The sequence below is a fragment of the Leptonychotes weddellii genome, chromosome 11, assembly GCF_054177405.1.
Source record: "Leptonychotes weddellii isolate Sample4059 chromosome 11, ASM5417740v2, whole genome shotgun sequence".
Classification (NCBI taxonomy): domain Eukaryota; kingdom Metazoa; phylum Chordata; class Mammalia; order Carnivora; family Phocidae; genus Leptonychotes; species Leptonychotes weddellii.
The window spans coordinates 6,693,063-6,705,658 of NC_138379.1; the positions used below are offsets into that span (position 1 = coordinate 6,693,063).

Sequence of the window (12,596 nt, forward strand, 5' to 3'; positions counted from 1 at the left end):
GCGGACTTGAGCCCCCATCCCACCCGCTCAGCATGGTTCTCTCTGCCGGTTCTGTGTCTTCGCCCAGTTGTCCGACCCACCAGCTCTGGCTCTTGCTGCCCGTCTGTCCCCTCTCACCGTTTGTCTGTCCTCCTCTTTCATAGTTTCTTTGCCTCTCCTTGTCTTTCTTACAATTTTCTCGCCTGTTACCATGTCATTTTTCATCTGTTTGTCTGTTCTTTCTTTCCCACAGTCTCTCGGTCATCCTCTAATGTGGCTTTTCTTCTCTCTGCCTCTCTTTTGGTTTTTCTGATTTGGTTTCCCTGCAGTGGGAGGAGGAGTGGACACTGCTGGGAAAGGAGGAGCTGAGTGGGTGAGTGAGGCAGAGGGAAGCTACAGGGGAGGGGTGAGTGAGGCAGAGAGAAGCTATAGGGGAGGGGTGAGGGAGGGAGAGGGAAGCTACAGGGGAGGGGTGAGGGAGGGAGAGGGAAGCTACAGGGGAGGGGTGAGGGAGGGAGAGGGAAGCTACAGGGGAGGGGTGAGGGAGGGAGAGGGAAGCTACAGGGGAAGGTGGGGGTGGCAGAAAAGGCTGACTTCTGACCTCATGCCCTCCTGCCCAGGAGCCTGCTACAGTCTGTTGAGGAAGCCCTAGAGGAAAGGTAAGGGGCTGGGCCTGAAGGTGGGGGGCGGGCAGCTGGACCTGGGGCCCGGTCACATCTCACACCTCATGTTCCTCTGGTTTGTCCCCCACAGGAGCCTGACCATCCGGCCAGCCTCAGAACTCCAGGTATGGAGTGCAGGGAAGTTGGAGCGGGGGATGGGAGAGGGCTGTAGAGGCCGCAGTTGGGGTAGGGCCAGGTTATGGGGTCTTGCTGACAGCCAGGCTCGGTCCCCTGACTCTCCTGCCAGGAGCTGGACTCCCCAGACGATACCATAGGAACCATCAAGCGGGCCCCATTCTTGGGGCCATCCCCCCCTGAGCCTCCAGCTGAAGACCCTCTATCCAGCCCCCTAGGTGAGTCCAGGCTTGGGGGACCAGGAGGCAGGAGCGGGTGGGGCTAGAGCTGGAATTCACAGCCAGTCTGTGCCTGCAGGAACCCCACCTCCACCTCCCCCAGGCCCTAACAGCCCCCCACTGCTCCCCACTGCCTGGGCCACCATGAAGCACAGGGAGGATCCTGAGGTGAGAGGGTGCTCCAGAGGGGCTGGGAAGATGGGAGACTGGGGGTGCCACCTCGGCCCTGACTCTTTCCCACCCTTCCAGAGATCGTCCTGCCATGGGCTTCCCCCAACCCCCAAGGTGCATGTAAGTGTTTGTCCCTCAGCCCTGTCCCCCTGCTGCCCCCACCACCTACTGCCTCCCCCCACCTCTGTCTTCCTTACCAGCCTCTTGCCTTCTCCCCAGATGGGCGCCTGCTTCTCCAAGGTCTTCAATGGCTGCCCCCTGCGGATCCACGCTGCTGTCACCTGGATTCACCCTGTCACCCGGGGTAGGCGGGGCAGGGAGGAAGCAGGAGCCCGGGAATCCCCAGCTTGGGCCAGGGGCTGTGACTGACCTCTGACCCCCTAACCGCCCCCCCTCCCCGCAGACCAGTTCCTGGTGGTGGGGGCCGAGGAAGGCATCTACACCCTCAACCTGCATGAACTGCATGAAGATACACTGGAGAAGGTGAGGCCCGGCTGGCTTTGGAGCGGGGAGGGTCCTGGGGGGCTTGGAGTGCTGACTCCCTGTCCATCAACCACTCTGTGGCCTCCAGCTGATTTCACACCGCTGCACCTGGCTCTACTGCGTGAATAATGTGCTGCTGTCGCTCTCAGGTACAGGTTGGGGCAGGCAGGGGGTCGGGGCCTGCACCCCGCCGGCCCACACTCTCTGAGCCCCTCTCTCCCTCCCTGGCAGGGAAATCCACGCACATCTGGGCCCATGACCTCCCAGGCCTGTTTGAGCAGCGAAGACTCCAGCAACAGGTTCCCCTCTCCCTCCCCACCAACCGCCTCACGCAGCGCATCATCCCCAGGTCAGGGACCTTAGGGGAGCCTGGACGTGCAGCGGGGTGGGAAGGGGGAGGCAGAGGGGCCGAGCCGGGGTTGGAATATGGCCTTGCCTGTGACTGGGCTTGTGATCTCAGACGTGGCTTTGCCTCTCTGAGCCTACTTTCCTCATCTGTCAGAGCCTTTGTAGCCCCCGCCCCGGGCCGCTGGACCCATAGGGAAGCAAGGAGACCACAGTGAGGCAGTTGTGGTTGTGAGGGTACGGGGCCAGCCTTTACCGAGCACTAGCTGTAGGCCTGGTCCTAAGCTGGGCTGGGAGACAGCAGATCAAATGCATCTTTGACAGTCAGGACCTGGCCCTGAAGTGAGCCTGGGGGAGAGCACGGGGGTGGGGGGGTGGGGCGCAGAGGCCTCTGAGAAGCTGGCCGCCTGAGGGCGTGGGGTTGGCAAGTGCACAGTGGGCTCCCGGGCAGATGAATTTGGGAATGGCATTCCAGGCAGGGGAAGAGCACCAGTGAATTCTTGTGGGTGATCTGGGGAGATGTAAGGCGTTTGGCCTGGGGGAGGAGGGCGGAGCAGCCTGAGGGGAAGACGCATGGGTGGCAGAGCCCTTCCTTTGATGCCAGGCCCGGGATCTGGGTTTTGTTCAGCTGGCAGCAGTGCTGGGTTATTTGACAGAGAAAGATGCAGCGAAAGAGGGAACACAAGCAGGGGGAGGGGGAGAGGGAGAAGCAGGCTTCCCACGGAGCAGGGAGCCCGATGAGGGGCTCGATCCCAGGACGCTGGGATCATGACCTGAGCCGAAGGCAGACGCTTAACGAATGAGCCACCCAGGCGCCCCAGTGCTGGGAGCATTTTAGAAGGATCCCTCAGTATGTCAATCGGGACTCTTCCTACTGCAGGCGATGCAAGTGATTGACTAGCAGAAAAGGGAATTCAGTGGTTCATGTAACTGCAAGTTCAGGAGTAGGGTTAGCTTTAGGCCCAGCTGGATCCAGGCTTAAATGGCTTCATCAGGAATCTCTTGGCTCTGCTTTCCCTTATCACCTTCGTTCTCAGGTAGGCTTTCCTGTCCAGGGAGGGAGGGCCGTGGTTCCAGGCCAGCGTTCCATTAGCTAACAGGCTTGTGGTACTAGAACCTCTGCTTCCAAGTAATTCCCACAAAGTCCGGGGGCCAATTCTCACGGGTCTAGCTTAAGTCCCTGCGCACTCTGAGCCTGTCATGTGGCCACGGCATGAGGAGCTTGGTGGGGGCGGGGGGGGGGGGCAGGCCTGGGTCACGTGCCCTCTCCTAGAGCTGGGGGGTCAAGAGAGACACATGAAGACTAGAGGCATCTGCTGGCTGGCTGTGCTGAGAGTGGTCACAATGACTTGGAGGGGGAGGCTGGTGAGAGGGCACCTGGGAAGGAGGCCAGTGTAGTGACCTGAGGCGGTGGGTGTTAGGCTACAGGGTGGTGAGAGATGAACGGACTTGAGCCATATTCAGGAAGTGGGGTTGAGAGGATCTGGGGCCTGACCGGAGTGAGCAGGAGGGAGAAGGGAGGGACTGGGAGACCTTGGGGGAGCAGATCGTGTCGTGTGTTTTATGAGGCTTCGGCGGGGTGGGGGGAGTTGTCCAGATAGAGTCCCTTGTTCAGTCATTCAGAGAGTATCTCCTCAGTACCTAGTACGTGCCTGGGGGCCTCTGTGAACTAAAGAGTCCCTCATAGTCTCCAGACTTTCTTGTCACAAGAGACAGACAACAAACAACTAACATAAAAAGGGTATTCTGTGGTGATGTGCAGAGGGGAAAGTGGTGCGTAAATTAAAGCGTGGGGAGGAGGAGGACCAGGAGGGGTGGGGCCTGGATGGTGGTCTTAAACAAGGTGGTCAGGAAGGACATTTCCTTTTTTTTTTAAGATTTTATTTATTTATTTGAGAGAGAGAATGAGAAAGAGAGAGCACATGAGAGGGGGGAGGGTCAAAAGGAGAAGCAGACTCCCTGCTGAGCAGGAAGCCCGATGCGGGACTCGATCCCGGGACTCCAGGATCATGACCTGAGCCGAAGGCAGTCGCTTAACCAACTGAGCCACCCAGGCGCCCTAGGAAGGACATTTCTGAGACGGTGCTGTTTGAATAAAGACTTAGAGCAAGGCTTGTTGATATCCAGGGGGAAAGTGACATGGACTGAGGTTTTGAGGGGATCATCCCTGTAGCCGCTATGTTGAAAATAGACTGAAAGGGTGAAGGGAACGCAGGGAAACCTGTCAGGAGGTTCTTGTACCCATCAGGTGGGAGGTGATGGTGGCGTGGGCCAGGGTAGTAGTGAAGGAGATGAAAAGCGGCTGAATTCTGGTTTTCTTTTGAAAGTTGAATCAGCAGGATTTCCTGACAGTTGGTAGATGCAAGAGAAAGAGGAGTCGAGGACTCCAGGGTTTTTGGCCTGGGCAGCAGGAAGGATAGAGCTGTCATCAGGTGTGGGTGGAGCAGAATTCAGTGTTGTCACATTGAGTCTGAGATGTGCAAGTGGGACCTCCATCGACCGTGGGCTAAGTGTGGCTGAATTCGAGGAGGGGTCCGGGCAGTAGGCTTAGATGTTGCCCTGCCCAGGGGGGTGGTGGGAGCTGGTAGGGGCGGTGGGAGAGGTCAGGCCAGTGGCTACCCCAGCTGGGGAGCTGCGGGCCCAGGCCCTTCCTGCGGCGGGCTCGCTCGTGTACCACATCTGGAGCCCTGCAGCCCTGGGGCTTCCTGAGCTCAGTGCCCGAGCAAGCCTCTGCTTTGTCCCAGGACCTGCAGGAAACAGACCCGTCAGAGCCCCAGCTCGGGTGTGTGTTTGGAAAGTCACGGAGTCAACGCTGTCCACCTTGCACATAAAAAGCAGAGAGCCAGAATTGTTTGGAGAAAAAACAGATACAAAAATATCTGCCTCTGTCCCGTCCAGAAGCCAGTTGGGGGAGAGAGGAGACAGAGCAAAGGGAGAGAGGAGACAGGGGCAGACAACCCGGGTCGCTGGGAGGAGGTGGCAGGCCTCCGGACACGTAACCCTGTTCCCCAGAGGAGGAAACGGGCTCAGGAGGTCCCCTGAGGGCTTGGGGGACAGCCAGTAACCGAAGCAAGGACGCTACTTTTCCCTGCCACCAAAGCCAGCCACCAGCCGGCTCCCTGTGGTGTCACTTCAGCGAGGGCAGGCCGGGCCGATTGTTTGTGGTTTTTTTGCACGTGTTAATCTTCTTGGGCCCCGCCTGCCCTTCTCTGACGTGTGCCATGTGGCAGGCGGAGGGGGGACCGCCGTGAGTGCTCGCAGGGCTGGAGCCGCGCCTGCCCCCTCCGTGCCCTTGTTTCTTCATTCACGTCTGCTTTTAGACCTTGCCTTCGCCTCAGAAGGGTTTCCAGTGATGGGCAGTAGGCGGGCAAGTCATCATTCGGAATGGGCAAAGCTAGCCCTGTGTGAGTGCACGCAGCGTGCCAGGCTCTGCTGGAAGCCCTTCTCCTCACTACGGGGTCAGGGCCACGGTTACCCCCATTCCCTGGATGAGCAAACTGAGGCAGGGGCAGGTTAAGTGAGCTGCCCAAAGGGGCACAGGTAAAGGTGCTTCTGTGCCCGCACCCCTGGGCCGCAGGCTGTGGAGGTGGGTGTTGGAGCCTCAGGCTCTCCCCCGTCGGGCAGGGAAGGGGACAGCGCCCATCTCAGGGCTCTGTGGGGCCTTGGCCATGGACGGCACCCATGACACGTGCCCCGGTCGTCATCCCTGCAGGCGCTTTGCCCTGTCCGCCAAGATTCCAGACACCAAAGGCTGCCTGCAGTGTCGCGTGGGTAAGAGCCGGGCGTGGGGGGGCTGGGGGCACGGGCGCAGCCGGGTCCCCACCGCCTGCCTCTGTTGCAGTGCGGAACCCCTACACGGGCAGCACCTTCCTGCTGGCTGCCCTGCCCACCAGCCTGCTCCTGCTGCAGTGGTATGAGCCGCTGCAGAAGTTCCTGCTGCTGAAGGTGCGGGGCGGCCGGGGCGGGGGGGGGGGGGGGGCGGTGGCCTGGATGGTGGCAGTGGGCCTGGGGGGAGAAGTGGAGGCCTGAGCACCCCTGCTGCCCCCAGAACTTCTCCAGCCCCTTGCCCAGCCCCGCGGGGATGCTGGAGCCCCTGGTGCTGGATGGGAAGGAGCTGCCGCAGGTGTGTGTGGGGGCGGAGGGCCCCGAGGGGCCCGGCTGCCGAGTCCTGTTCCACATCCTGCCCCTGGAGGCTGGTCTGATGCCTGACGTCCTCATACCGCCTGGTGAGCCAGAGGGCTGTGTGTGTGTGTGTGTGTGTGTGTGTGTCAGAGAGAGGGGGTGGGCAGGGAACTGGGTTCACCACAGCTATTGGCTCCCAGCCCCCCTTCAGCGGGGCTTCTCTAAGAGATTTCATTAGGGGGCCGCAGGGACAGAACCAAACCAGGCAGGGCGAGCCTGGGGGCCTTCATCCTGAGCAGGGAAGCGGGACACTGGGTCGGGACGGCTCAGGGGAGCAGAGGGAGTGGCCGTCGGTCAAGAAGGACAGGCGCACTGGACTAAGGCCCAGCTGTGCCCCAGGCCCCGAGCCAGGGGCCTCCCACACAAGCCTTCATTCTTACTCCTCACGGCAGCCCCGCAAGGTCGGCATCGTCCTGCCTGGGTTACACGTGAGGGAACTGAGGCTCAGAGACTTGTGGTCACACAGTGGTGGAGTCGCACACGGTGCTTCTCCCGGCTCCAGAAACCCTGCCCTCCCACGGCTCCCTGGGACTCACCTCTGCCTCTCTACGGCGCCTGCAGGCGGCTCACTCAGCCGCTCTGAGCCTCAGTTGCCCCAGCTGCGCTGTGCGGGAATCAGTCGGACGGCTGTGGGGCTGAAAGGCGCTTGTGGGGGCAGCTGGCTGTAGCCGTACCCCCGGGTCTTCCTCACGGGGCTCAGCCAGGCCGTGTCTCCCTTGTCTGCCTGCAGAGGGGCTCCCGGGCACCGCCCAGCAGGTGATCCAGGTGGACAGGGACACAGTCCTAGTCTGCTTTGACCGTGAGTGCCCCTGAGGTCAGGGCTCGGGGCAGTGGAGGGGCTGAGGGGAGGCTGAGGGAAGCCATGTGCATGTGGGTGTGCCTCCCCAGAAGGGAACCACCCCGTTCGCACCCACCAGCCCTCTCCCTGTACAGGCTGCGTGAGGATGGTCAACCTGCTGGGTGAGCCCACGGCCACACTGGCGCCCGTGCTGACCTTTGACTTCCCCATTGAGACTGTGGGTGAGTGAGCTGGATGGGGGTGGGGGCGGGAAGGTCCCCAGCCTAGAGCATGTGATGCGGCCCCGGGGCGGGGCGGGCAGTGGGACAAGGAGGCAGGTGCCCCAGCCCCTCTCAAGAGCCACACCTGTCACCTGCGGTCTGTGAGGACCTCGGTGGCCCAGACCTGGGGCCAGGGTGTGGCGGGGGGCGCCAGCGTCCTCGGGGCAGGTGCAGGGCTGAGGCAGCCTGCTGCCTCCTAGTGTGTCTGCAAGACAGTGTGCTGGCCTTCTGGAGCCATGGGATGCAAGGCCGTAGCTTGGACACCAACGAGGTGAGTGGAACTCTGGACCCTCGCTGCCCCTGGCCTGGTGGGCACCGCCTCTTAGGAGAGGAGCCACTGGGGTGGCCTCAGTGCCCCTTTTCTTCCCAGGTGACCCAGGAGATCACAGACGAGACAAGGATCTTCCGAGTGCTCGGGGCCCACAGGTAGGACGCGGTGCCCCGACCTCCCCTTCAGAAGCCCCTGAGGCCATATGGATGTGCCACAGGTCTTCCCTGCCCTGCTCACCTCCGGTTCTCTCTCCCCTCCAGGGATATCATCCTCGAGAGCATTCCCACTGACAACCCAGGGGCTCACAGCAACCTCTACATCCTCACGGGCCACCAGAGCAGTTACTGAGAGGGCCGGGCATGGCCGGGGGCATCCCCCCTACCCTGCCCCCAGGCCTTAGCTGCATTCCCTTTTAGGCAAAAGGGGCCCCTCCCAGGTCAGAGGAGCCCAGGCTCTGCTGGTCTGAAGGGCAGAAATAATCCTGAGAAGAGTTTTGCGGGCTGGGGGTGGGGGGAAGCCCACCCCAGGCCCCCCACAAAACTGGACCAGAGGAAGCTGCTGTTACCTCCCCCTTCCCTGTGGGCAGCTCAGGCCCTGCGGCAAGGGTCCCCGGGCAGGGTGGGGGCAGGCCCAGGTGACCCATTCCATTTTGTCTCCACATTTCCTTTCCATTCTTCCTGCCAAGAGCCTGCCCCTGCACCCTGTCCTGGGGAACATGGTATTTAAAAGAGAGACTATATTGGTATTAAAGCTGGTTTGATTTTACTCCACTGATCCCTCTTTGTCCGGGGGAGCTGAGCCCACTGTCTCATCTCCCTCCTTCTTCCCTCCCTCCCTCCAGCACATCTCTCTGTGGCACCAGGGAAGGGGGCCCCCCAGTGTTCTGGTGACTCCCTAATGGGGGAGCCCGGCAGAGCTGATGGAGAGGCCAGTGGCCCCCAAAAGGCATCTCAGGGGCACTGTCTTCCCGGGCTCTCCTGCTCAGGATGAGCCCTCAGCTTTGAAGTGTGAGGCCTCTTTTGTGGCCGAGAAACCGTGCAAATGGGGGGGGAGGCCAAGCTGAACAAAGGGACTCTCATCCAGGGCACCCCTGCCCCGTTCAGGGTCTCACCAGGCAGCCAGGGCCCAGGAAGGGCCAGCCACTGGCTGCGCCACCCAGTGCCAGCGAGGCTTTGGTCTGTGGACACAGCCTGCTATGACCTGTGTCCCCTGCCCAAGCCTGAGGCTTGCATCCCTGCCTCCCAGCTGCTACCTAGGTATCAGCGTGCTCCATCAGGCCAAGACTGCAGAGTATGGGCTCCGTCATCAGGCTAGACTCTGGGAAGATTAGCCTGTGTCCATTTAACAAGTATTCCCAGACAGCCTCCTCAGTGCCAGACCCTGGGCTCACAGAGAGGTCAGTACCAAGATGTGGACCAGCCCCCCGTGAAGGCAGCGATCCTTGCTGGAGCCTGCATCTCGAGGGTACGTCTGTCTGCCCGTGGCTGACCTTTTGCTTTGCATTGTCATTCTTGCACTTTTCCCTCTTAGAGGGCTCCATATCCTCAGGCCAGGAAGCCCCCCCCTCTATTGCCCCAGGCACTGACCAGGCTGCTCTGGACCGGAGCCTTTGGGCAGGTGAGGCCAAAGAGGTAGGATGACCGCTAGCCTTGAAGGAGAGGTCAGGTGCACACACACGGCTGCATAGGGTGGGAAGGCCCTGGGTCTGGGGGAAGAGCTTGAGCAAAGGCCCAGGGGTCCGGTCTCGAATGTGGCCCAGTTATCTTTCTTCTGATATTCAAGGCAACTGTTTGAATTAAGAATTTCTCTCCACCCGGTGGGTTGCTGGTATTTGATAAATGGATGCAAGTGGGTGGGTGGGTGGTGGAGAGATGGCAGCTTAGGTGAAGAGCCTGCAGCGGCCCAGTCCCTACTGCCCCTGCCAGGGGCCCCGGCCATCCCAGGTTCTTCTGTTGTCCCCTTGTCCACCCCCCCCACCCCACCCCCGCAGAGCCCTGACTGCTCTGACTCCTAGGGTTTTTTGGCTGAAATAGATTGTCAGACGGGGAGGGAGACAGAGCTGTACATTGGCACTCACACCTGCCCTCTCCCTGAGACCCAAAGGAGGGTGGCAGGCACCTCCCAAGTTCTCAAAGTCTGCACCTGCCTGGAGGACGTTGGATGGACCAAATGGTGGAGTGACATGATATGATTCCTAACTTCCCATTTTCCAGATTTCCTGGTGGAGGTGTAGGACTCAGTTGAGGCGTGCCGGGGGCGGGGAGGTGAGCTCCCACTCAGAAGAGGCCCCTGACCCTCACCCCAGGTGCCCGGGAGAGGACGACCTTCCCGCCTACAAAGCAGCGGCCCGCAAAGAGCGCCACCTTGTGGCAGGTTGCCCTAGCCCGTGGCTGCCACCCGGGTCGGCAAAGGGGCTTTGAGGGAGTTGAGACCGTAACATGCCAAAAAGTGGGAGGTCGGGGGGGAAAAGCAAGGGCTTCTGATAAAATATTCACTGGCAGCACAGGCTGGCCACAAGCCAAAGAAAGACCAGGAAGCTGGGAATTTGCACTGAAAAGACTGAAAGTGTTATTTTATTTATGTATTTTTAAATAGGTAGCCCTTGTCCGTGGCCTGCTATTTTTTTAAAAGAATACAAAATGGATACAATGAAAAGTCTGAACCCTTTGGTTCGATGAAAACTTCTGAACCCTCCTGCAAGTATTTAAGCAGTTCCGTATGATTTATTCTTCTCCCCTTTTTAAATGTGCGGTGACACATTCCACACACTGTTCTGCTCTTACCCTTTCAAAATCTGTTCTGGAGAGCTTTCCATCATCAGTGCTCCCCTCCCCTTGTTGTTTTCACAGCTAGTGGTGTTCCATTGTATAGCTTTCCCACAACTCCTGTTCACTCACTGCGATTAGATCCCTTACTGATGTAACTGTTTCTACGACTTTGATATTACGAGGGACACTGCAGTAAATACCCTTGTGCAATAAATACCACGCCCATGCCACTCTGGCCATTCAAGTGTCCTGTAGGGTGACTTTCTGGAAGCGACATTGCTGCGTCAGAGTGGCTGTGTTTGTTCTTGTGAGAGCTACTGTCAAATGCTGAGCTGTGTTTTCCCCATAGAGCAAATCCTAAATCGGCCTGCAGGGCCATGGGGAGGATTGAAAATCCTGTAATATACAAAATGCAACAACACGGAGGAGCCTCAGAGATCGAATACTGAACTCAAACAGCAAATCGCATGAAACTACGCACAGTATGGTTGCATTTTCAAAAGCTCAAAAAAACCAGCAAAAGGAAACCATTTACTGTCTGGTGGGACAGGCACATGTGATAAAACCCTGTTCGATCAGGGGAAGAAAAAGTACAAAATTCAAGACGATGGTCTCGGAGAGGAGAGTAGAGGAGCGATGAGGAAGGACCCCAGGAGTGTGCAAGGGTTTTGGTCAAATCTTGGTTCTCAGGTTGGGTTGTGGGTTCGTGGGCATTCGATGTATGTCAGTCCCTAACTCAGACAAGATGCCACACATCCTTTTGTATGTATCAAATACTATGTAATAAAATGTAAGTTTAAATATAATCCCTCAAAAGATAAAACCTTGTATTGGGTTAAAAAAACAAAAAAAAAAAAGCCAAGATAATCCTTTCCTAGATTATGAAATCAGTATTGTGAGTAGAACTACAGGCAGATCTCTCTCTCTCTCTAGTTTCTTCTATTGTTTTTTAAGACAGCTTTATTGAGGGGGACTGGCTGGCTCAGTCAGAGGAGTATGCAACTCTTGATTTCAGGGTTGTGAGTTTGAGCCCCATGTTGGGTGTAGAGATTACTTAAAAATAAAAACTGAGGGGCATCTGGGTGGCTCAGTTGGTTGGGCGGTTGCCTTCGACTTAGGTCATGGTCCCAGGATCCTGGGATCGAGCCCCCCATCGGGCTCCCTGCTCAGCGGAGAGCCTGCTTCTCCCTCTCCCTCTGCCTGCCTCTCTCTGCCTGCTTGTGCTATCTGTCTAATAAATAAAAATCTTTTTTAAAAAAATGAAAATAAAAAATAAAAACTGAGGGGCGCCTGGGTGGCTTAGTCAGTTAAGCATCTGCCTTCAGCTCAGGTCATGATCCCGGGGTCCTTGCTCAGGGGGGAGCCTGCTTCTCCCTCTGCCTGCCGCTCCCCCTGCTTGTGTGCTCTCTCTCTCTCTGGCAAATAAATAAATCTTAAAAAAAAGATATTAGAAAAAAAAATATCTTAAAGGGGCACCTGGGCGGCATGGTTGGTTAAGCGTAGACTCTTGGTTTTGGCTCAAGTTGTGATCTCAGGGTCGTGAGACTGAGCCCTGGGTCGGGTCAGGCTCTGTGCTCAGCAGGGAATCCGCTTGAGTTTCTCTCTCTTCCTCTCTGCTCCTCCCCCCGCATGCAGCACACGCTCTCTTTCTCTCTCAGGGAAATAAATTTTTAATAAAAGTGAAATCTTAAAAAAACAGCTTTATTGAAGGAAAATTGGCATCCAATACACTGCATGTATTGAAAATGTACTATCTGATGACGACACATGTATACACCCGGGAAGCCACACCCACGCCATTTCCCCTGCCCCTTTGTAATCATCCCTCCTGCTCCTCATAGTATCCACTGAACTGCTTTCCATCACTATAGAAGAATTCACATTTTTCAGAACTTACATAAATAGAATCGTACAGTGTGCACTTTTTCCTCTGCCTCTTTCACTGAGCAGATTATCTGAGATTCACCCATGTTGTTGCATGTGTTCATAGCCGTTCTTTTTCATTTCCAAGTACTATTCCATTTCATAGATGTACCACAGTTTGTTTGGCTAGTCACCTGTTGGACATTTGGGCTATTTCCAGTTTTGGACTATTACAAATAAAACTGCTATGAACATTCACGTATGTGTGTCTTGTGTGTGGACATATACTTTCATTTCTCTTGGATAAATACCTCGGAGTATAAGGCCTGGATCGTGTGGTGAGTGTTGTTGAACTTTTTAAGAACCTGTGAAACTGGGGCGCCTGGGTGGCTCAGTCGTTAAGCGTCTGCCTTCGGCTCAGGTCATGATCCCGGGGTCCTGGGATCGAGCCCCGCATCAG

General features: G+C 57.5%; 1 protein-coding gene across 1 annotated transcript in view; it reads left to right on the plus strand.

Moving 5' to 3' along the window:
• The window catches only part of MAP4K2 (mitogen-activated protein kinase kinase kinase kinase 2), a 12,537-nt gene extending 4,267 nt beyond the window's left edge, over positions 1–8,270 (plus strand). Inside the window, exons 14-31 of the mRNA XM_081798618.1 lie at positions 251–352; positions 600–638; positions 733–766; positions 889–994; positions 1,098–1,162; positions 1,244–1,285; positions 1,385–1,469; positions 1,569–1,648; positions 1,737–1,797; positions 1,880–1,997; positions 5,706–5,764; positions 5,835–5,938; positions 6,042–6,219; positions 6,906–6,974; positions 7,109–7,195; positions 7,435–7,505; positions 7,605–7,660; positions 7,766–8,270. Of these exons, the coding sequence (XP_081654744.1) occupies positions 251–352; positions 600–638; positions 733–766; positions 889–994; positions 1,098–1,162; positions 1,244–1,285; positions 1,385–1,469; positions 1,569–1,648; positions 1,737–1,797; positions 1,880–1,997; positions 5,706–5,764; positions 5,835–5,938; positions 6,042–6,219; positions 6,906–6,974; positions 7,109–7,195; positions 7,435–7,505; positions 7,605–7,660; positions 7,766–7,853 (1,444 nt within the window). The 3' untranslated portion in view covers positions 7,854–8,270. The remainder of the gene's footprint in view (positions 1–250; positions 353–599; positions 639–732; positions 767–888; positions 995–1,097; positions 1,163–1,243; positions 1,286–1,384; positions 1,470–1,568; positions 1,649–1,736; positions 1,798–1,879; positions 1,998–5,705; positions 5,765–5,834; positions 5,939–6,041; positions 6,220–6,905; positions 6,975–7,108; positions 7,196–7,434; positions 7,506–7,604; positions 7,661–7,765) is intronic.
• Positions 8,271–12,596: the final 4,326 nt, after the last annotated feature.